At 49.7% G+C, this 24,926-nt stretch overlaps 1 protein-coding gene across 7 annotated transcripts in view; it reads right to left on the minus strand.

The window, feature by feature from the left end:
• Positions 1-24,926, minus strand: part of ARHGEF7 (Rho guanine nucleotide exchange factor 7) — a 125,309-nt gene that overhangs the window by 40,484 nt on the left and 59,899 nt on the right. For 5 of the 7 annotated variants that reach the window (XM_061171056.1, XM_061171051.1, XM_061171053.1 and 2 more), the window contains 4 exons: positions 20,517-20,718; positions 10,586-10,674; positions 881-975; positions 560-655 (listed from right to left, as the gene is read on the minus strand). In XM_061171056.1, coding sequence (XP_061027039.1) covers positions 560-655; positions 881-975; positions 10,586-10,674; positions 20,517-20,718 — 482 coding nt within the window. Of the gene's footprint in view, positions 1-559; positions 656-880; positions 976-3,549; positions 3,601-10,585; positions 10,675-20,516; positions 20,719-24,926 lie in introns of those variants that run through there. The other 2 variants (XM_061171055.1, XM_061171057.1) reach the window with 1 other exon arrangement.

A 24,926-nucleotide genomic window follows, 5' to 3' on the forward strand; every position in this document is an offset into this window, starting at 1 on the left:
CACGAAGCCGTGGGCACCCCAGGCCCTGCTACACGCCGTGCTCTCTCCCTCTTCAGGGGTTCTACACCCCTGCTTCCCCGACCCCGCTGGCCCCAAGCCAAAGAATCACCACTCAGGGAAGCCTTTCTTCTTTTTCTAAATAGTCAGTAGATCCCTCCTATGAAAATAGTCTAAAACACAGCTTTTACTACAAAAGTTGATATACCCCAAAGATTCAAAATAACCTAGTTTCCAGGGACTTCCCTGGCGCAGTCAGTGGTTAAGACTTTGCCTTCCAATGCAGGGGGTGCAGGTTCGATCCCTGATCAGGGAGCTAAGATCCCACATGCCTCGCGGCCAAAAAAAAAAAAAAAAAAAAAAAAAAACCGAAACATAAAACAGAAGCAATATTGTAACGAATTCAATAAAGACATTAAAAATGGTCCACATCAAAAAAATAAATAAATAACCTAGTTTCCACCTTTAGAAATGTGAATTCTAAAATTATGCTAAACCTGATCCTTTAAATACCATTTATATCAATCAATCCGAATTCTGCAATTTTTAGCATCTTACTTACTTGGTACATTCTTCTAAAGACTGTACAAGCATTTGCTGGAAAGAACATATTTCTTCTAGATTTCCCATTAAATATGAAGTGTTTGCTGAACTTAACCTAGAGCCGAGAAAACAACAGGAGAAATAAGTGAGCAGTTTTACTTACATTCCTCTCCTCTCCCAGCCCAGCACCCTATTAAAAGTCTAATAAACAAATTGCTCATGTCTATGGGAAACTGCTGCTAATTCTGTTCCAGTAGCTCAGCCTCTATTCTCTGAAAATACGAAGGAACAGCCAAGGTGACGACTCTTCCACACTTGACACAATTATCATCTAACTTACTTCTCAGTGGTCTGCAGTGGCCGTAGATAGGTTGAAAGCACAGTCTGAAGTTCTTTAGAATATTCATTTTCTGTTTCCAAAATATTCTGTAGCACCTACAATAAATGATAAATAAGTATTATTTGATATTAAGATGTATAAGCTTTGGCAAGTTCATCACCATTGTTCAATTCACATTGTTGCTTCTATGTAATACTAATTTGTTTGATATCATCAGTCACTCCCTGTGATTAACTACTAAATCCATGTAATGAACTGTTACCAAGGCTACACAACTGACTTCATCCCACCGCCAAGCACATTTGACACAGGTATACCTAGAATGAGGCCAGAATGAATTCATCATCAGATAAGTAACGCCAAGTCCGTTTAGAAAAAAAGAAGGAACCACTGATAATCGCAACAGCGTGGATGCGTGGATGAATCTCTACAACACTGTGTTGCACAAAAGAAGCCATTCACAACAAGGACATTCTGCACAGTCCATCTACAGTAAGTCCAGGAACAGGCATAACTAACCTATGATGGCAGAAATCAAAAGGCGGGGGTGGGAGGGAGTGACAAAGGGGAAAGGGGCGTGAGATAAATTTCTGGAGTAATGGACAAGTTCTATGTCATGGTTTGGGTAGCTGTTACACAGATACATATACCTATCAAAGCTCACTGACCTGTACCCTTAAAATCTAGGCATTTTGACATATGGAAAGTATATCAACTAAAAAAAACATGAAGTTTACCCTTTAGATGGCGTCTAGTAAACCTCAGTCCATTTCTGGGAACCTCAGACCTTCATTAGAGAAGATGATCGTCTCAGATCATCCTATACACATTAAAAATTAAAGGTCTACCAGTGTAAAGCAACCTTTATATAGCCACCATTGTATTTAAAGATAGGAGGATAATTATAAATCAACCTTAACATTAAAATGTTTCCTGATACCCTACAGCAAATATAGCCAAAATCAGTTAACAACTCTTAAAAACATAAACGTAAGTGCAAAACAGCTGAACTAAAAACACGTGCCCCTTTCCATCAGCAATCGCCAAGAGCAAAGCTCCTCCCTGGGCAGGGCGGGACGGCTCCGGGTCTGCAGGTGGAGCCCGATGGAGCCCAGGTGTAAAGGTGGCCTTCTACTAACTCCCGATGCACGCTACACTCTGGGCACCGAGCAAGGTGTCCTACCCATAGTATCTCCAATCCTCGCAAAAACCTTCCTTTTACAGAGGAAAAGAGTAAAGCAGAGAGAGGTTAAGTAACTTATCCAGAGCCAGAATGTGAGCCTTCAGCTGACCCTGCACTGCCCCGCGCTGCCTTCTCCAGCCACAGGCTAATGGCTCCAGTGGAAGCAAGTAAGATCCCTTCCTCAGCTATGGTTTCCATCCCACTCTGCTAGAGAGCCAGCATCTTCTTCCATCAGAAAATCGTACTATGTATATTTTCTGAGGATCTACTGCATGCGCTAAAATGTGCTGTCCGTCTTCCAAAACTGACACATCATCCTAAGTTAACCCTGCAAAAGAAATTATACAGAATAAAGATATCAAACACGCTCGGTTTTCTCCCCCGATTTTTGATAATCAAAATGTCTGTCTAAACGTTTAAGAAAAAAGTAATCATTAAGCTAGATTTCAACATTAATACAAGCAACACGGATTATTATTCTGCTCACTGCTGTTTTCTGCATTCTCGAGGAGAGTACAGTCATTCATGAGTAAATGCAACCCTGATTAGATAACTCACATACTACACTATGTAAGATGAAGAGAATCAGGCTCTTTCACTCTGACTCTCAGCTCTGGTTTCGCCCCTGAATGGACCTATTCACAGATGCCTGGTGGAGCGGGCGGGCGGACGGGGAGGGGTTTCTCCAGGAGACCCTCCCTTTGTGGGGAAATGTGGGTGCTGATCTTACAGTTACAACGCCTCCCCTCAAAGAAATACTCGGTGGACCCAAGGGTCAAAAGACTGGAGAACCGAGAGCACAGAGTGGCCCTGCCACTGCAGCACCAGAGCACACACTTCAATCCACATCTTATCCTGCAGAATGACGCGAAGCAAGCCAAGCATAATGCGTCCCTGAACTAAAAAGAATTAAAATTCAAATCTGTCACAGGTGCGCAAGACAAAAAGCCCTTTTTTAATGTGAAAATGAACATTAAACTATGATTTCATGTCTCAATTACAACTGTTAGGAACTATTAGCAACACTGCTTAGGTCATGCTCAGAAACCTCTACACCTATTTTCTAAAACAGAAAAGCAGTTCCTGTGCGATGGAAGAGGAAAACCCCTGCGTGGCAACATCAGGAGCGTGCGCACGAGGAGAAGAAGAAAACGACATTTCTTCAGTCGCAGCGTTAAGCAGAGCAAGCAGAGACAAAAGCTTCCCAGAGAATGTACCAGAAGCAATGCCAAAGAAGAGACTGCACCGATTATGACAGTTAAGTTGGTTAATTTCAACTACTAGCTGTAAACATGATCTTCAAGTAAGTGCTCAAGTCAAGCTCTATAGTAATCCCACCCAAACCATCCAAGTTACACTTAGCTTTTCACAAACACACGACCAAGACTTGCTAAGTGAGTCATGCTGGCGCCGACCATCCACTCTGCCAGGAGGCCACATGTCCCTCCCCGGGGTCAGCGGCACGTCTGTGTGCTCCAGCCATCACCTGTCTCCCCTTTCTTGACTTCTGCGCACTCTGGCTGCTGCAGGACCCCATGAGACCGCACAGCCCGGCTGCCACAGCTCCATCACACAAAGGCTGGTCCAGAGAACGCGAGCAGCTTTCACAGGAAGAGCAGCCTTTGCTCGGCACCGTGAGGAACAGCCGGGCTGAGCCCAGCCAACACACGCTCTCCCCGAGGCGGGAGGCGTGGAGAGCCCAGTCGGGTCAAACAATGGTGCCACACAGGAGGACGACATTGGGCAAGCCACACAGACAATCCCTGAACTGTCAGCCGTTACAGCAAAGCAAAACAAAGGACCGACTCATTACCCTGCAGACCACAGAAACTCACTTCATTATTGCCAGGGAAGGAGCGTTGAGCACCGCTCATTTTACAAATGAGTCACAACCTCCAGTGCAAATTTTGGTAGCTGCCATATGTTCTATTTTATGTGTCATTGATAGTCCTTTAAAAATAAATAACTGATTTACGTGTAAGAGAAAGAACAGTAACATTAAGTCATCTGAACCAGGTACAATAAAAGATTATCATCACAAACTAAAACCCAATTTCAAAACCATGAGCCTGGTTCAGAAACACAGTAGGAAACACTCAAGAATGGCACAGCTATTCTTACCCCTCTCCCACCCACCGAACTAGCCCCCTGAACCACAAGGAAAAATAACCATCGCACATTTCCTTTCAGCCCGGTCTACTTAAACTGTATTTTAGGGGTTAAAGTTTCAAAAAGTAAGAGAGGACTTGAGCCGCTCCTAGCTACCCGCCCCGAGGGAAAGGAGAGGAAGGAAGGACGGGCAGGGCAGGAAGCTGTGCCTGCAGCCCTGCCCGCCCCCCAGAGCCAGGCATGAGGACAGGGAGGCGAGCCCACTCCCCACCCCCACTGGCAGCCGCTGACGTGACGCAGCGTGCTGATTTCTGCGTGTTCCTGGCACTTCACAACGTTAACTCGCAGAGAGAGTCTGGGGGGCGGGGCACGCAAAATGTGTACGTTACCGTGCCTTTTAGAAGGAGGTACGTTATTTCAGTATTTCTAAACTTGGGAGTTCATGAGGTCTTGGGATGTATTTCTTCCGAATGCTGCAGGTTTACTACGCAAGAGCTCCAGCAGAAGCTGCAGGGCCGCTCTGGTCTGTCAGCCAGGGGCTGGCCCTGGGAGCCAGCAGACCCGGGCGCGAGTCCCAGCTCTGCCAGGTCTTCACCAAAGGGCTCTTACTGGTTTGTGACAGGTACTCAGAGTCCACTTCCTGACCTCAGGTAGGAGGCACCTTACAAGGCACCTCGTACAGCCTTCCAACCCAAACCCGCGCAAGTCCTACTGGGCGCTCCTTCACGTGACTCCACTCCTCAGGAAGTGACTAGTTCACAAGACGGCCCTTCCCACCACTGAAGAGCTCAACCCTTCCTTCCTTCACAGGCCCAGCCTCAGCTGCTACCCTACCCAGCTCCTGCTACCACCGGGGAATCTCCATCTATATAAGACAAGGAGACTACACAAACAGAGTGCGAGTAGAATCTGTCAAAGACGCCAGCAGGCCCCTCGCGGTCGGTGTGAATGGGGGTGGGATACAGGAGAGGAGGGCACAGCTCCCCAGAGGGCACAGGGAGCTGAGCTGCCGTCCCGGGTGAGAGCCATAATGGGCCCGAGCCTCGTACGGGCCCCGGGCGGAGACACCAGACGTCAGGACTGAGAAGCGGTCTTGGCTAAGGTGGGCGAGGTAAAGGGACCATAAAGGATAAAAGAAGCCAAAGCAGTGCTTGGGGTCAGTGTGGCTCTAGGCCAACCTCCGGCCACCAGGCAGAGGCTCCAGGCAACTCCAGGAGCCAAGGGGACGGACGGGCACAGATTCGCTCTGGAGTACCGGAAAGGTCCGTGGAGGTTTCCTACGGCATTTTATGAAAGATGAACATCTATTCTGAACATTTATTAAAACTATTGATTGCTACCTATTATATTTGCAGTCTTTCAAAGACAAAGCTACCTTGCCTTTTCATTGTACTCCGGGGAGTAGAAGCAAACAAGGCCCCATTTGCTGTCCATAGATAAGGAGTACTGATGTAACCCTGGAAAATAAAGCCACAGTGCATCACTGGACACGGAAGGCCATAAGGACCCATATCTTCCCAGACGGACATATTTAAGAAACCTCGTTCTCTACTGGTGACTGAGGAAACTCCTCATCCCCTAAAAGAGGCGTCGAAAGACCGTTCACTCCCTCTGGGGGTGGGCATCCAGCTTCTCTGATGTCCACCGGGAAAGGTGTCTGCTACCAGGCCGTAGGTGCAGTTAATTTCTTTCACTGTCAAATCCATCAAGCTCAGGCAGGTCACAAACATGCTCCCTTTAATTATATGATCCTGTCACCCTTGACTACAGCTCTCCCAGGTAATTAACTCTCAAATGGGATGCTTGCTGGCAAATGGAATGGTGGCCTCAATGAGGCCTAATGCCCCGAATGCTTCTCAACACTCTTCCTAATAACCATGAAAACCTCTTAAGGGCCAACACTTCACCAGGCACCTTAAGGCCAACCGCTAATCCTCGCAACAACACTACAAGGCCAAGGCCAGCATTGCCAACGTCCTTTTACAAACACGTGACTGTGCGAGCAGCTGGGGGGCTTCTGCCAGGCCAGCCCCCCGAGAGGGCGCCCAAACACTACACACAAAGCCAGAGCACCCCTCCCCCCAGAACCTAAAGAAGGGCTCTCCGGACCATTCACTGACCTAAGCCTGAAGACAGACTGACCTCAAACACTTTCACGTTAGAAAACAAAGTTAACAGTGCTGGCTGGCTTTGTCACAAAAACTAATCAACTCTTTACTTAAAGCAAAGCTACGGGTTTTTTCTTCCATCGTGACTCTCCATGTCTGAGGCCCGGACTCCCCCACCTGAGGTCTCTAACACCCTGCTGACATTTCCAGCACAGTCTGGGCTCTGGTGCCAAAGTAATCCTCCAAACATCTCTATTACTTGCATTATCAAGTAATGAAATTCTGCCACATTCTCTGGCACATTTCCTTCTACTTTCAGTGACAACATTTTTACATAATTAAATCACATTACCTATGTAATTTTATATTCTGCTTATTGCACCTAAAATGAATATCTGACATTTTTTAAAGCTTCATGTGCATTTTTAAGAATTATAAATGGACGTACTGCTGGTGTCTTAACCATTCTTGTACTGCTACATATTTAGGTTGCTTGCAACTTGTTGTAACAAAGCATCCTATGAAAACACCCTTGCACAAGCATCTCTGAATACCTTTCAGGTAATTTTTCTGGGGTGTATTTCAAGAAGTAGAATTACCACATTAAAGGGCTTCAGTGTTTTCAGAATTACATGAACAGGTGCCATATTACTTTTGAGAAACAGTTCCTGGTTCTGCACGTGAGGAACGTGGAAGTCGTCACTCCACCCTAACAACAAGTAAAAAGCTGAACAGACTGAAAATCGACAACTCTTCTCAAGTCCATAAGGGGAGGGGACACAAGGCCACTGCCCCCAAGATGGAATCCCACTGCCTGGAGCAGAGACGCTGGGATGGGAGGACCTGGGCTGTAGCTGATGACGCGCTAGAGGCTCAGTGCAGGCCAGCCTGAGTTATAAACCCTGGGGGGACACAGTCACGGGGGACCCCCGCCCCCAGTATCGCGAAATTTACCTCTAGGAGCTCAACCAGGTACCCAAAGTAAATATCAGAGAAAAGTCGACAATCTGGATGATTCCAACTATAAGGCAGTAAAAAGATCAGTGGTTGCCGGGGGTAGGGGTTAGGGTGGGGAGGAAAGAAGCCGCAAAGCACAGAGGATTTTTAGGGCAGTGACATATTTGACATTATAATGATGAATACACGCATGTACAGAGAGTGAACGTTAAAGTAAACTGGGGAGTCTGGATGAGTGTGTGTGTCAGTGCAGGTCCATCCTCGGTGAACAATGTCCCATCTGGTGAGTGATGCTGGTAATGAGGCAGGCTGTGTGTTGGGGGGGGGGCGCGGGGGGGGGGGAGGAAAAGGGTACGTGGGTAGTCTAGCTCCCTCTCAAGTCTACCGTCAATTTAAAACTGCCCTAAAATAATAAAAGTCCTGTTTAACAAAGTGTCCAAAGAACTAAAGAAAACTATGCTTAAAGAATTGTTTAAAAGTATCAGAACAATGACTCAAATACAGTCTGTATTGAACTACAATCAAATGGAAATTACGAATTGAAAGGTACGGGCTCAAGATCAGATTTGAGCTAGCAAAAGCAATAATTAGCAAACACAAAAAACTCCCTAGAACAGAAGGGAAGAATGAAGAAAAACGAACAGCACCTCAGAGACCTGCAGGCCAGTGCGTCTGCCAACATGTGCACGGGGAGGGGTTCCGGAAGGGGAGGAGAGAGAGGTGACGAACGGCCCGTCAGGACAGCCATAAGTCACTAGGAGCCACTTCCCGCTCCCCAGTCTTGACCATCACATGATGGCGGAGCTTCCTCACGCCCTCTTGACCTCCGTGTGTTTGTGTCTCCACCTAGAATGCTCTCCTGTGCTCCCCACTGACCCCAAGTGGAGACCTAAATCTTTCACAGGTCGTCAGCCCACACTGGTCTCACCTCCTAGAGAGTGTTTTTATCTCTCAGTGGGGTTAAAAATATCTGTACTTCTGCAGTTTTCTGTGAAAACAAAACTACACAAGGAAGTGTGAAAAGTTTAACACATTATCTATTCTACTTGTTCTGCGTGTCGTACTGTGTCCCACATTTTACTTTTCTGTATAACTTATAAACATGGAATTCAGGAAAGCTGAAACTGACTCCTGGCTTAGTCACTAACCAGTTCTGTTCACTGCGAAGTGAGAGTGCTGTATGCCGAAAGATGATTCCCACGAGCTCTATACGTCGGCGTCTGTCACGACTGCAATTTTAACATGCGCTGTTCATTCATATAGCTTTATGTAAACAACCGTTTGGATGTGATTCTGAAGCCAAGGTATTTCCCCATCATCCAGAATGAAAGAGTTGGCTGACTCAAAGACAACAGCACATGTGACACAAAGGCTCTTCTCCCTGTACAAGCGCAGTTAAAGAAGGAAATCTAAAACAGCACTGGTTACGTTTCAGTCTGGAGAGGATTACACGATACACAATGCCGAAGAAAACAACCCACCAGGGTTTCTAGAAAAGCACGGCTACCTGGTTTTACGAAACGCCCAATGGAAGCAGGGCTCCCGGAGACGAGCGCGGCGCTGCTGGCACCAGCTCACATGGCACCGACTGCTTTCCTCTGACACAATTATCTGGGCAGACACTAGTGGAAGGTAAGGATCTGCCTCTGGAACGTCACCTGGATTAAGAGTGCACTGCTCGCTGGAGCCTCCCCCAGAAAAGAAACCAACGTCCCACATAAGGATGCATGAAGAAAAGGCAGCTCCGTAAGTTGAAAGTTTTTCTCCTAACAAACCCTGAAGAAGCACAGGACACCACACATAACACATTCCATGTCCTAAAGAGCAAATATGTGGGCAGAGCCACATCCCAGGAACAAACCCCGAACAGACAAAGATTCGAATGAGCGGGGTTTGGAGAGCAGAGCTCAGCCAGGAAAGGCAGGCGCCCTGAGCCCTCGGGACGCAGGTGTGCTCTGCCAGCGGGGGTCGGAGTCCAGATGAGGCCGGTGAAGAGCACTAACGAGAACGAGGACAGACCAGCGAGACGGTGGAGAGGTTCAAGGGAAGGAGGTGATCAACACGAGGAGAGGGGAGGCCACGGGCCACCAGGGGTGCGCTCAGCGGCCTGGCGCGCGGAGAACGGGCAGCAGAAGAGGTACAGAAGTGAAGTCCTGCAGAGAGGAGGCCACCAATCGGGGGCAGGAGGTGAGAGGAAACACCGACGGGGAGGGGTTCCTGCCGTTCTCTTCACCGCTGCGTCAGCAACGCCTTTAGCAGGGCCTGGCAGAGCGAGCCCCTGACAAATCCTTAAGAAATGAACGAGGGTCCCCAAGGCCAACTTGCGCTGCAAGATTTGGGGGCAAACGCGTAGGAGAGAGCTGAGCGCACAGCCCCAGGTCACTGGTCCAGGTCTGCACGACTCTGCACCATCTCCTCATAAAAGCACCGGAGATGAAACGCTCGTGATGAAAGGGCTGCTGCCAGGAAACACTCAGCAGCTGCTGTTTTACTTCAAACCCTCAAAGATCTCGTGACTCAGATTTATATCCCCGATCAAGAAAATAAAAAAGATTGGGAGTGGGGAAAGAAATAACTAAATAAGTGCACACTGCCCACAGAATTCAAAACATAGCCATGTTTAGAAAGTTTACCTTGCTGGCTTATCACACCAGGTAGCTATATACCGGCAATGTAAAATTTACCCAAATCGAGACTATCATTTCCCATTTCCAGCAGATGCAACGGTTCAGGAAAAAGGAAGTTTGGATTAGATGTTAGATTTAATACCACAGGTACTTTTTAAGCTCACAAACTGCTCAAGTTTCAAAATGCAGCAAATTTTAGGATTCTGAAACCCTTGTCTTCACTATGTACAATGTCTAGACACTCTCCTCTAATTTCACGCTATTTGATATATATACACATCAATCCCAGGAAAGACTATGTTAACACACAAAATAAACTAGAAACTGTATTGATCTGGAAAACTGACAATCTACTCCAAATATGAGTATAATGGCATTTGATGCACATAAAACCTGTAAATCACATTATGCACCTTTTTAAAATCCCACTGTTGAAGATCTGTAACCGTATGGGGAAATAATCACAATACCCAGTTATGCAATAAGAACAGGGTACTATTCCACACATTAATACAAAAATATAAGAATATTATAGAAATACATAGAGGTCAGAAGGAAACAGAGCAGAACATTAACGGTGGTTGTATCTGTGTGGCGGACGATACGTGATTTTTATATCCTTCCTCCCTCTCTAGGCAGTTTACCTACATTCTACACTGCTCAGTTTTAGAGACATTCAAAAAAACAAGTTATTCTTCAAAAATGTTTTGCGATTACTCACCACATTATAATAGCTTTTGTTAATGGCAGTCGTATCAAATCCTTTGGGAGGGCTCTTCAAGGCTCCAGATTTGGGTGACACGGGCTTTTCTGAAATAAAGACGTAGGGCAGGTTTACGGCTCCACCCTAGAGAGGACCACGCGCGGCAGCCCCACACGGCCCCAGCTTCTGGGCCCAACTGAGCCCCCAGCCCAACGGGCGGTGGGACTGAAGCCCGTGCAGCCAGCAGGCCCCCAGCCCCATCTCCGCCTCACGGTCGGCTCCCTGAGCTCAGAGGCCTCCACACCCATGCCTCCTCCAGCATGTCCTCCCAGCTCAGGCTGAAAATCTGACAGATTATGCACCATTGCTGTCAACAAACAAAAAAGAACTGATCTATAAGCTACACATGCAGCCCAGGCGTGCAGTACGGGTGTATTATTACGCCCACAGCATCAGAGACCACGTTGGCAGACACGTAACAATATTAAGACATCAAGACCCACAGGCTGGACTGTACTTGGAGGGGTCCAGGTCACTCAGGATGCAGACGTCCCTCTAAACAAGGGCGACAGACAAAGCAGGAAAGCCACCCCACGCAGGGCGACAAGAAAAACCACACTGCCTTATGAGCCTCCACACCAGGGGCAACACGGAAAGCGGTCACGGTTACTGCAAGGATTCAAGTACTGAACATTACATGGCTTTCATCCAACTCCATTCAAGAGAGATGTATTCAGAATAGGTACTGAAGAAGCGCTTGCCAACTGATTCCTTGGCACTCTGTGTGTGTGTGTGTGTGTGTGTGTGTGTGTGTGTGTGTGTGTGTGTGTCTGTCCCTGGTCCCGTGGGGCGGGTGTGTCTGTCACTGAGGTTCTGTGGGGTGTGTCTGTCACTGAGGTTCTGTGGGGTGCGTCTATCACTGGTTTCCAAGGCTACTGAGGCTGGATATCAGAGTGGGGCCGGTGGGGAGGAAAGGAGAAATGGTGATGAGCGCTGCCAGGGGCCTCGGCCTGTACAGCCCCCTTCCTCCCTTGCCTCCTCTGCAGGGTCCTGCTGTACACGTGGCTGCCGGTGCCCCTCCGGCGTGTTAGGTGAAAGGACGCTGAGCACACCTGTCCAGAATCTCTCTCTAGGCAGCATTTCCCTCCCCCCGAAACACTCCTGAGCTCCGGGTCCCTAATCCCAACTGCTCAATATCTCCATTATCTTCTCAGCAACAGAAACCCCCAATATGCCCAAAGCAAAACGCACTGTCTTTAGCTGTGGGTCCCCCTCCTCCTATGGAGCTGTTTACCTAAATCTTCTTTCAATGCCTCACTGTAAGGGTTTTCCAAACAGCTGAAAATAACGAACAAAACAGAAGGTGTTATTCCTAGTTGAAAGAATTCTCTCTGCCCATGGGATGGAAGCAGAACTCCACAGGAAATAAACTACTTCTCAACCATGAGAAATACAAGGAGGAAAACCAATCTAGCCTAGCTAATACACTTTGCTTCCCAATCTTGTATCTGCAGCTAAGCCTTTAACTGTGGAAGAAAAAACTACAACGTTTCCATCCGAAGAAAAAAATGCCTTTTCATCTTTAAAATCCGCAATTTGGGGGAAGCACGTGCAACGACAGTAAAGGGAGGCGGCTGAAGCCTAAACTACCGCCCCGGGGGTCAGAAACTGCACGTGCAGGAAGACGCACAGCAACACGGGTGCCAGCAAGGCTAGTTCATGAGAATGACTGGAAGCTGCTTCAAATTTTTTAAAAGCAAATAACTTGCCAACTGCCTCATTTTACTTAAACTTAAGACATACCTCACAACACCACGGTGAATAAAATTCAGTCAATTTACTATGAGAACTACAAGGAAGAAGTTTTTTCAAAAGCAAGCTTCAATCTACTAATATTCTATAAAAGTAAGGGACAGGCAGAAGAGACCCAGACAAACAAGGCTTAAGTCCAAAGAGGCTGTCTTTTCTCCCTCAGAAAAAGAAAGCACACAATGTGCTGGTCGCTAAACGGAAACTTCTGGGCTGGGAGGCGTCATGAACACACGCCCAAAGCCTTGGGTCCAGACGCTCAATGCGCTGTCACACGAAGGAGCCGCCAACACGCCCTCTGCAGAAGGTGCAACTGCCGCCGTGCCACCTGCGTGCCACCTGCGTGCCACCTGCGTGCCACCTGCGGGAGACCGGGAAGGCAGCGCTGGCTAACGCTCCAGCCCAGGCTCCAGGGACAGTCGCCCGTGGTGGCAGGGCGAGCAGAAGCGCAGGACCCCTGCGAGCCTCGGGTGGCCTCTAGCGCCTCCACCAGAGAAGACTTTGAAGTGTCACTGCAGCATAACAGAGGCCAAGTCATGGCCACGCATAACAGAGGAAAATGCACAGGAAACATATTAGAAAATACTCAGCCTTCCCAGTATCCTAAGAAAAACAAGACATTGTTCTGGCCCATCCAATGGCTAAAATAGATTCCACTCGCTGGGATGAGGGTGGGGAGCCAGGAGGACAGCACAGCGCCACCTTCCAGGGCCGACGGACGCAGCACGTGCCCCCCTTTCTCGCAGTAAATGTTGAAAAACGCCGATAACAACAGGATCTAAACACAGATGTGTTAAAAGAAGAGGGGGATGGGGACCCCTCCCCACCAGGTGCCAAAAGTAAAGGAGGCCGCAAAGCACTGGCAGTGGTGGGGGCTGCCCCGGGGCTGGGCTGCAACCAGTGCTGCTACAGGACTGCCCCGTCCCACCGGGTGGAGCTCTGGTGACCCGCACAGCTAATGAAAGGAAGCCTAGAGACTTCTGTCCGCCGGCCAGAGAAGCAGCTAGGAAGTGTGCTGGCCACTCAGGGATGGGGGACACAGCCTGTGAGAAACCAAACCAAGCCTGACACGCCCAAACCCATTCCATGCCAAAGAAGGGGGTGAGGGCAGAGGCTCTTCCCAGCCACACAAATGAAACAAGGTCCTGCGTCACGCTGTCCCTCTCCCTGCACAGGTTATATTTCTATCCAACACTGCTCTTTCACAGCCAGAGAAATAACTGCGTCCAAAATCCAGCTTGCATTTCACGCCACTTTAGTATGCCAAAAATAAACAGAAAATACTGGAAAATGAGAAACTTAGGAAATGGCAGTGTGAATGCTCATTAAACATCACACTGCAAGTGAGAGTAGCAAGTGAGAGTCATTTAAGTTCCCACATCACTGCCAAGCACGGCTCATGACTCAGCACCCCAAGCTCACCCGATCCTAAAGGAACATTTACAAGAAGTGCCTTCACTGTTCACTGATGAGAAATGAGAGAAAGTAAACTCAGCGCATCAGAAATAACCACTTAAAAGAAACCTGGTGCACGAGATGCACACATGAACCGGGACTTGTGAGCATCCCGAGCCCATGGGTGCCCCCAGCAGCAGCCAGCCACGGCGGCGCTCACGTTCTAACCCACAGGAGACCCAGCGCCTCCGCGTTCCCTGAAGGAGAGCAGCACCAGCGCCGCTCACTATAGAACCGGCCTCCTGGCTGCTTTCCTTCCAGCTCCCTCGAATTTAAGAAACTATCGCGCACGCATGTAAAATACACATATACATCTGTGTGAATAAAATGAGTTTCACATATTCAGGAGGAATATCCAGTGCGTTTACAGCAAAGTGTGAAATATCCTCAGGCAGACTCTTGGAAGAGATCTGTCTTCAAGGAGGGAGTATTTCAAACAAGAAACCACACACAGGTCCAAGACACAAACATGCGAGGTGAAGCCTGACCAGAGCACTGCCACCTCCGGCCACAAGGGGGCAGGCGACCGCGGCCGCGCACACGTCCCGCCCGAGAAGCGGGACAGAAGCTGGACACTCGAGAACTCACCCAGAGACAAGCAGCCCAGGGGACATCACGGAGAAGGAAGCTCAGCTTCGTTTATTCGATAAAAATATTAGTAAATCAAATCAAAATTTAACGCAGAAGAGAAACTCACTGTTAAAGGAAGTCGGCGTTTGCCTTTGGTAAGGAAATGACCCTGACGTGATGGTCAGTTAGAGGAGTCTGTATGTTGAGACCTGGCACATTTTCTATACAGAAAATTAAGCATTAATGACACTGTGAATTACAACATTTATGCAAAACTTGCTCTTTCAAAAAGGAAACCTATTCCAAAATCAAAAAGCCACATTAATTACTAAAACAAAATGCAATACAGAAATGTTATTGTGATCCTAGAGTTTCACTCTCAACTGTTACAAAGTGATACGGTAAAAACATGGTTTCACATCTTTCCTTCTCAAATGCCCACGTTTAAAATCAGACAGGGACAGCTTTCCTTAGAATATACTGAAGTAACCTGAGGACACCCGGGATGGAAACTTACTCCTAAAAGAGGTTATTCCTTTGGTTCAACAGTCAAATAAAGAATACTTAGCATAGGGGCTTCCCTGGTGGCGCAGTGGTTGAGAATTTGCCTGCTAATGCAGGGGACACGGGTTCGAGCCCTGGTCTGGGAAGATCCCACATGCCGCGGAGCAACTAGGCCCGTGAGCCACAACTACTGAGCCTGCGCGTCTGGAGCCTGTGCCCCGCAACAAGAGAGGCCACGATAGTGAGAGGCCCGCGCACCGCGATGAAGAGTGGCCCCTGCTTGCCACAACTAGAGGAAGCCCTCGCACAGAAACGAAGACCCAACACAGGCAAAAAAATAAATAAATAAATAAATAAAGGTGCTAGTAATTAAAAAAAAAAAAGAACACTTAGCATAACAGATCAGCAATTTAAGCAAATATATTATTCCCCATATTTTAAAAAACAAACAGGAAAAAAAGGAAAATTTTCAAAGTTACTTGGGTCTCAGTTTGGTATGAAAACTAGGGATTCCATGTGACCCCTGCAAACAGCCCCTGGACAACAATACAGTTACGTATATACGATTAAAGGGGGTCTCTCTCTCTCCCTCTCTCTCTCTCACACACACACACACACACACACGCACACACAGAAACACAGGATTAAGACACAGAAATAGGAATTTTAGGCAGAACAAAGTGATGCAGTCACTCCTGATGCAGGTAAACACTCATAAACATGCAATGGCTGGTTCTTCTTAGAGCCGCGTCTGCCCCCCTCGCCACCCCCGGCTCTCCCCCAAAACCCCCCTCCAAAAGTGGGGCTGAGAGCAGAACACTCATGCCAGGCTGCTAGACGCTCAGAGGCCAACAGCTGTGAACAACCCGCCACCACAGACGACACTGACCACACTCACACATCCACCTGAAAACAACAGACGACACTGACCATACTCTCATCCACCTGAAAACAACCCTCTGGGACTATCTTTTCAGTGTAATTTTCAAAGGTTAACTGTGGAAACTCTATGAGGAGAAATACCTGAAAAGGAAAAATTCATTTGCACTCATTTGCACTCTTACTACGGTGACTCAAAATCAGACCAGAATTACCATTTAAATGAGTTGTGCACAGCAAAATTCCAGAAGCCCAGATTCAACAGACGTCTGCACAATCAGCAGGTTCCACTCTTTATGGCCTGTCCCACCACCAGCTCTGTGACCCCCTGAGCACGTGCCCACCACCAGCTCTGTGACCCCCTGAGCACGTGCCCACCACCAGCTCTGGGACCCCCTGAGCACGTGCCCACCACCAGCTCTGTGACCCCCTGAGCACGTGCCCACCACCAGCTCTGGGACCCCCTGAACAAGTGCCCGCCACCAGCTCTGTGACCCCCTGAGCACGTGCCCACCACCAGCTCTGGGACCCCCTGAGCACGTGCCCGCCACCAGCTCTGGGACCCCCTGAGCACGTGCCCACCACCAGCTCTGGGACCCCCTGAGCACGTGCCCACCACCAGCTCTGGGACCCCCTGAGCACGTGCCCACCACCAGCTCTGGGACCCCCTGAGCACGTGCCCACCACCAGCTCTGTGACCCCCTGAGGACGTGCCCACCACCAGCTCTGGGACCCCCTGAGCACGTGCCCACCACCAGCTCTGGGACCCCCTGAGCACGTGCCCACCACCAGCTCTGGGACCCCCTGAGCACGTGCCCACCACCAGCTCTGGGACCCCCTGAGCACGTGCCCACCACCAGCTCTGGGACCCCCTGAGCACGTGCCCGCCACCAGCTCTGGGACCCCCTGAGGACGTGCCCGCCACCAGCTCTGGGACCCCCTGAGGATGTGCCCGCCACCAGCTCTGGGGCCCCCTGAGGACGTGCCCGCCACCAGCTCTGGGACTCCCTGAGCACGTGCCCGCCACCAGCTCTGTGACCCCTGAGGGCGTGCCCACCACCAGCTCTGTGACCCCCTGAGGACGTGCCCGCCACCAGCTCTGTGACCTCTTGGATCTCACTGGTAAGGAGGAAGACCCCCTCACCCTCGCCCTCCTGGAAAGGGGCCAGTGCTGCTCTCTCTCATCCCTCGAAGAAGAATGAGTCACTCGGCCTGCCCCAGCCCTCTGGCTCTAGGGCCGGCACCAGGGCTGCCCCGCTGCCCCAGGACTGACTGGTGACTACTGGCAAATCCAACCAAGCTGCAGACTAAGCCACATTTTCCAGCAGCCATGTCTGTAAAGCCAAGGCAACACTTCCCAATCAGCCTGACAGCAGTGCCAGGCCCTCAGCTGGTTCTACACGTGGACAGATTAAAAGGAGGGTATTATTTGTACCCTACGCCCTGAATATCCCAACAGTACTTATCCTCTGGAGTTGTGGTGAGGACTGAAGTCACAGATACAAAGCACTTTCTACAGGAACCAGAACATAAAAACTTGGCTATTATTGCTAACTGTATTATTATGATAATGAAAATATACTGCTTTTATTATCACCAATAGAACGATATCAACTAAAGAAAAAGAGCAACAATGAGATACCACTTTACACCCATTAGGATGGCTATTATCAAAAAAAAACAAAACAAAACAGAAAACAACAAGTGTCAGCAAAGATGTGGAGAAATAGGAACCCCTGTGCATTGCTGATGGGAATGTGAAATGGTGCAGCTGCTGTGGAAGCAGCACAGCAGTTCCTCAAAAACTGAACAGAGTCACTGTATGAGCCAGCAATTCCACTCCTAGGAATATACCCAGGAGAACTGAAAGGACTCAGGACAGACATCTGTACACCCATGTTCACGGCAACATTATTCACAAAAGCCAAAAGCTAAAAACAACCCAAAAGTCTAGGAACAGAAGAATGGATAAACAAAATTCGGTTGTGAAATAAAACACATACACATATAAACTGGTCTCTGCCCCCGGTTCCTGGCACAAGGTTCCTGAAACCCTTGGAATGTCCTGACAAGACCACTGGGAGCATCTTCTGTTCTAATACTAGGTCTCTGACCCTGTTCCTGACACACAGTCCCTAAACCCCTTGGAGTTTCCTGGGTGATAGGAGCGTCCTTTGTTCTCATGAGGCGACTCTAGGTGGGCTTCTGGATGGCTCCTGGTCACCACAAAGACCAAGCCATGATTAGAAGCTCGGAGCTTTCAGCCCCACCCCATTCTCGGGAAGGAAAGAGGGCTGGAGATTGAGTTAACCATCACTCATGCCTCTGTGATGAAACCTCCATAAAATCCCAACAGCGTGGGGTTCAGAGAGCTTCCAGGTTGGTGAACACACCTACGTGCCAGGAAGGTGGCACCCCAACTCCACGGGGACAGAATCTCCTGCGCTTGGGACCCTTCTGGACCTCGCCCCCTGTGCCTCTTCATCCGGCTGTTCATCTGTGTCCTGAACCATATCCTTTCCTACGGGATAAACCAGTAAACCTGAGGAGTGCTCCCCCCAAGTTCTGTGAGCCCGTCCAGCAAATTATCAAACTCTAGGAGAGGGTCACAGGAACCCCGATTTACAGCCAGTTGGTCAGAAGCCCAGATGACAACCTGGGGCTTGTGGCGTATGAAGTGGGGTCAGTCTTGTGGGCCTGAGCCGTCAACCTCTGTGACACTAACCCCAGGCAGATGGTCATCAGAACTGAACTGAACTGTAGGACACCCAGCTGGTGTGATCCAGTGGTCTGATGTGTGGAAAGCCCACACACTGGTATAAGAAGTGCTCCAAGTGTGGCGGCAGTGTGAGAACAAAGGAGAAACACAGAGGTGTGAGGGTTTATCCGTGGCATAACCATACAAGGGCATATTATTCAGCCTTAAAAAGGAGTGAAATTCTGACACACACACTACGACACGGGTGAACCCAGAAGACATGCTGAGTGAAATAAACCAATCACAAAAGGACAAATACTGTATGATTCCCCTAACGTGAAGCTCTTAGGAGTCAAACGTCAGTCGAGACAAAAAGTCACATGGGGACTGCCAGGGGCTCAGGGGAGACAGGAATTGTTTAATGGGTTGAGAATTTGGGAAGATGAAAAAGTTCCGAGATGGATGGTGGTGATGGCTGTACAACAATGTGAACGTACTTAGTGCCACTACACTGTACACATAAAAGTTTTTCTTAAATGGTTAAAATGGTCAATTTTACGTTATGGTAAATTTTACTACAATCTAAAAGAGACGAAGAAGCACGTGTTATTCCCCCCCCAAAATCCAACGCCAGAAACCTTTACCCATCAGGGCTGCAGGCTGCCTTATTAAAACACTTTGGTCTGACGTCAGTGCTAGGAAAACACTTGTTTTATCAGAACTGTCACGCTCACCTTTAGACAGCTCTTCTCCTTGCTACCTCAGAGAACCAGAGAGCAGCAATTATGGCTCCCTGAGCTCCCGCTCTGCGCCAGGCCCGCAAAGCCCAACGCGCGGCCCCGCTGACCCCACGAGGGAGCGCCGCCCCCGCACCCTAACCTGAAACGCCCGCGGGCCCCGGGGCTCTTCCCCGCGCCCCGCGCGGAGCCGCTCCCATCACACTCCCTCCACGCGGCCCTGCCCGCACCGCGGACCACCAGCGCTCTCCCCAGGCAGAACCAGAACACCGCAGCACACAGCAAGGCCTTTCCAGTCAACGGACGACATGCAAGTCAAGTCACAGCAGACTCGGCTTGCAAATCTCTCCCCACCTCTGCGTCTCCGGCCACCCACTCTTCCCCTCAAGACGCTGGTTCTGAAATCTCACTCATCAGAGCGCCTACACCCCAGCTCCATATGAATACAAACATGTACACATATACACAGGAACCCACGAGGGCAAGGACTACACGACTGCACTGATAAAACCAGCAGTCTCTGTCGATAAATTAACGCTGCTTCAGGGAATGGGGACCACTGGGCAGACGTGCTCGGGAGGCCTGCCATTACCCCCCCCGTGACGCCACGCAGGACAGCACCACGCACACACACGCAGAGGCCGTGCGCCAGAACTTCCACACCCATACCGGAGTGACATAAATCACAGATCCCAGGCCGTAGAGAGAACCTGCGATTCCACGACGTGAATCTAAGCAGAAACGAAAAAAGTGCCAGTACCACTATTCCCTTTCAAAATAAGATAAGCCTCTGAGTAATTTTTTAAATTCAGTAAAGTAATGTTAAGCAATTGCAGAAAACCTAAGGAAAGCGATGCATTTTAAAATGCTATTATTAGCACAAAGAAAAGGACAGAAATTACTTAACTGTGCATGACGGGCAAAAGCACCCCCAGTCAGAAACTCCACACAGCCTGCATGATAGAGCGAACTCCCAGTCCTGACACTAGCCCTACAAAAGGGCAATAAATTTTACCTTATATAAAAGTGTAACCACAAAAATAAAAACTAACAGATTTGAGATGTTTCTCCTTACAAATGGAACAGAAGAGAGTAAGTCTCTATTTTAAAGTGCTGATGTCGCAACGGAATGAAAAGCTAGCCTGTGACCGTGCAGCCCTTTCCCCAGCGCGGGGGCAAAAACCACTCCCCCTCGCAGAAAGAACGCGGGAGACTGACCCCGCCCGGGACGGGGAGCCAAGTGCGGGGAGCGCCCCGAGCACGTGCCCCGCCTCCTGCTCCCCCGCCGGCCACTCACCGCTGGGCTTGATCTCGCGCACGTAGTTGCTGGGGAACCAGCCGGTCCTGCCGCTGTGCGTGCCCTCCCACCAGCCCCCTTCCTCCACCCGCGTGACGTGGATGACGTCGCCTTTCGCAAAGGACAGCTCGTCTTCATTCGTCTGCTGGAAGTTAAACTTGGCTCTTACGACCAGTTGATTGTTGCTATTATCCGTCATGTCCTGAAAAGGGGAGAAGGAAGGAGACGTCACGAAGGACACACATTCTGCAGCGTTACGACAGGAACAGATTTTGCTTTTGGACAAACGGAGCGTAACCACCCCGTTCACACGGCAGAGGGACGCCTGGACACACCGAAGTCCCCACGGCCCTGTCCGCCGCGCCAGGTCCAGTCCCGGAGGAAACGCTCAACGGCTGCAAAGGTCTTACTCCTGCCAGTGTTGTGCCTACGTGAACGGAGACACACTTTCACATACATTTACACACTACACACTTCTCTACAGTTTGCAACAAGTTAATACACTGCAACCATTTTCCAGCAGTCCTTAATTACTGCCGTCTTAACCAACTGCTTAATATTACACGGTACGGCAGTGCCATTAGTTACTTAACCAAGTCTCCACTACTAGACTTGAGACCGTGTCTAGTTGTTTTCTACTGCAAAACAAGGCTGCATCAGAACTGTCTGCACATGTCTTTTCACACGCCGTAAATGAGCCGATACGTTAAATTCAGGTCAGAGAACACGGATGACACATTTTAAATCTTAACGCCCATTTCTAAGTTGCCCTCCAAAAAGCTCCCACAGACCAGCGCCAAGCGACATTCCCGCCAGCAGCATCTAAGACGTCTGACTGCTTCAAACACTCACCAACACTGGATATTGCCAAACCGACAGGAAGAAAGGGTACCTCATTTTAACTTGCATCTTTCTCAGAGATTAAGCCTAACTGCACATCTCTGAAAAGTGGGCAGAGGAAGGCAGACTGGCTAGAATGTCTTTTTGTCTCCATCTATTCCAGACCGGGTGCTGGAGAGGCTTGCAACCTGGAACTGCCAATGGAAGTCAACAAACAAAAATCCCCAAGCAGAGTCTGCTTTCCTGGCCAAAGGGGCGGGAAAGGGACAGCACATGGGCCACTCAGCCAGCACCCGGGTGGTCCAAGGGGACCAGGCAAGACGTCCCGTGGCCCACCAAGCCCCAGAGCTCCGCCAGCACTGGTGACATCAGCCAAAATGAGGCTGGGAGTCCAGCGTCCACTCCCCCCAGGTGGCAGCAGGCAGCCCCATCTGCCCACACAGGTGTCCCCTGCCCTCCACCCAGCCTCGGCGGGGAGCCAGGCCCAACGTCTCCCCGACCCCCGTCCAACAGCACTCTCAGGGGTCCAAAAGAAACCCCAGTGACACCAGGTCAATGAGTCTGACCCGACACCACTGCAAGGAAACCAAGCTGTCCCCAGAACCACGGCCTACCACCCTCGGCCAGGACCGCCACACAAAACCCCACCAGCCAGGGCTGCAGCCTAAGACGCGAGATCTCAGCAGGATCCAGCATCTTCCAACACACTCTCCAAAGTGTCTAGGATAGAACTGAAGACACCCCTTATTCCAAGAACAGGGAAAATCGGAGCCTGACTGAGAAAAGACATGGATCCCAACACTAAGATGAAGCTCTCTCAAAACAGACAAAATAGAAAATCCCAGAAATGAAACAGAACTTATAAAATCTACTCAAACTGACAGAGTGAAAAAAAATAAAGAGAGCCCCAGGGACTTGGGGGAAATGACAAAGATCTGAGATTGGAACCATCGAAGTCTTGGAGGAGAAAGGACAGAGGTGAAAAGGAGTCTAAGAAATACGGCTAAAAATGTCCCAAATGTGACAAAAGACACAAACACACAGAGTCAAGAAGCTGAGTGAACCCCAAACAGGATACACCTAAAGAAATCTGGACCAAGTCACACTGTAACTAAACTTCAGAAAACTAAAGACAAAAAAACTTTCGTATTAGGATAAAAAAGACATCTGTGGATATGCAAGATCTGAAAAACTTTACCTCCCCTGCACCCTTGCTCAAGAAGTTAGTATAAGATGCACTCCTCCAAAACAGGGAATTAACCACGAAAGAAATGAAGACAGAGAAAGACATGGAGGAAGTCGACTCGGGTCAAAGGAGTCTGCAGGTGATGAAGGAAGCACAGAGGCGGCAGCTGGCACATCCTGGCTGCAACCAAGAGACCCTCCAGCGGCCAGAAGACTTCACCAGCGTCCCCCAGGAAGAGGAAACTGAAAAACCCTAACACGTCTGAATGCGCAAAGACGAGATTCTTTCAATAAAGGCAAAAGACCAGACTATAATCTGCACAAGGTGCACAGAAAACTAAAGAGGCAACAGAAGGTCGTCAGGAAAGAACAGCCCCAGCACACGGTGGCCCCGCTGTGAGTCTGGGTCATGATGATGTTGCACTAACACCCACCCAACGAAGCCACTACAGGACTCAGCCACGGGGAAGGGGGGGCCCAGAAGCACCCGTGAAGCTGAGGCCCAGGGGCAGTGGAAGAGACCTGAGGCCCCCTGCCGCTGTGGGACGTCCACGGTGGCAACACTGTGGTATTTTACAAAAACCAAAAACCAAAAACCAACCTTTATATAAGGCATTTTATTTAGAGAGACACAGGCAAATGCCTAAAGAACCAACAGAAAAAACGGGAAGTGGTCGTCTCTACTGATTTTCTCCTAACAGCAAGTCTTGGAGGACTACCTGAGTCTTTAAACTAGGTGCATGCGTCACTAAACAAGATGAGAAAGAGAAGGCACAAACACAGCGCTCAGGCAGAACTTCGAGAAGAGGAGCTGATATAACGCCTAAAACAGTTCACGTGCATTTACCTATTTACGTGTTTACACGTTAACTGCTATAAATCGTGTTTATTTAATAATTCAAATTAATACATTAAATATTTGTCTAATGAATGAAACATTTAATGCATACTTCACATTTAATACTTAGAATATTCGATAAAGCAGTCTCTCATCCACATTTGGCAGGAACCCTCCGGCTGACCCCTGTCCCCTCAAACACGGGGTGGCAGGGGCACCTGAGCGGTGAGGGCCGGACAGGGCTCACGTCATAGCCGGGACACGGCACATGCTGCTCTCGCTCTGGTCAGAGAAACACGACCCGCTCATACGCTGTGTCAGGTTCTCTCTCTCTGCAGACCACTGTCATCACTCATCAGCCGTCTACTCTGATCTCCATGACATTCTCCTTTTTGTGACTTCCCCTGGCTTTGCAGAGCCAATTCGGGTGACAAATTCCAATAACGGAGCATGACACGTAACAAACACACGTGCAGAGCAGGCCCCTAAGGAGGTCAAACTGCCCCGGGAGCCCTGCTGCTGGGCTGTCTGTCTCCCCCACTGCTGGGCGCACGCCGGCCAGCATGCAAGTGGCACGCGGGGCTCTCGTCAGGATGCTGCCGAGGTGGTGACCTACACTCTCCCTACAGCTGCAGGCCAGGCAAACACCAGGGACGCCTTCCCCACTCCAGAAAGGGACACTCCACTAAGGACAGGACAGGACAGGGCGATGTCTGCACAGGGCCAGGCGGCCAGTCTGGACCCCTTCATTTCTGACGCCACAGGTTCCCAGCCGTGGAGCATGGTCTACACTGAAGGATGGGCTCTAGGAGCGCTGTGAGCGGGCGCGGGCCCAGGCGGGGTGAGGACCACGCACCAGGCAGACAGCCCAGCCCTCCTCACGGGGGGCTGCCGCCACCGCTGCTGCTGCCCCGGGAGGCTGGAAAGGGTGTATTCAGTCACTAGCTTACCGCTTCAGCTCTTTTCCTCCCCTTTTCTAAAAGCTCCCCTGAAACGAGGGGCAGAGAAATCGTTATTCCCTTTTTTTTTTTTTATATATAAATTTATTTATTTTATTCTTGGCTGTGTTGGGTCTTTGTTGCTGTGCGCGGGCTTTCTCTAGTTGCGGCGAGCGGGGGCTACTCTTCGTTGCGGTGCGCGGGCTTCTCATTGCGGTGGCTTCTCTTGTTGTGGAGCCTGGGCTCTAGAGCGCAGGCTTCAGTAGTTGTGGCACACGGGCTCAGTAGTTGTGGCTTGTGGGCTCTAGAGCGCAGGCTCAGTAGTTGTGGCGCACGGGCTTAGTTGCTCCGCGGCATGTGGGATCTTCCCGGACCAGGGCTCGAACCGGTGTCCCCTGCAGTGGCAGGCGGATTCCTAACCACTGCGCCGCCAGGGAAGTCCGAAATCGTTATTCTTACCTAGCAGGTCAAGAGGAGTCTCACCGCGTTCGCCTCATGAGTGGCTCACCGGGTCCACGGCACAGGCAAGGTGGCTGGGGCTTTTTAGTTCTGGTGTAACTTAAACTTTCTCTCGCTAATGAAACATCAATGCTATACTTACTGTGATCT

The sequence above is a fragment of the Eubalaena glacialis genome, chromosome 16 (genome assembly GCF_028564815.1).
Source record: "Eubalaena glacialis isolate mEubGla1 chromosome 16, mEubGla1.1.hap2.+ XY, whole genome shotgun sequence".
Taxonomy (NCBI): Eukaryota; Metazoa; Chordata; class Mammalia; order Artiodactyla; family Balaenidae; genus Eubalaena; species Eubalaena glacialis.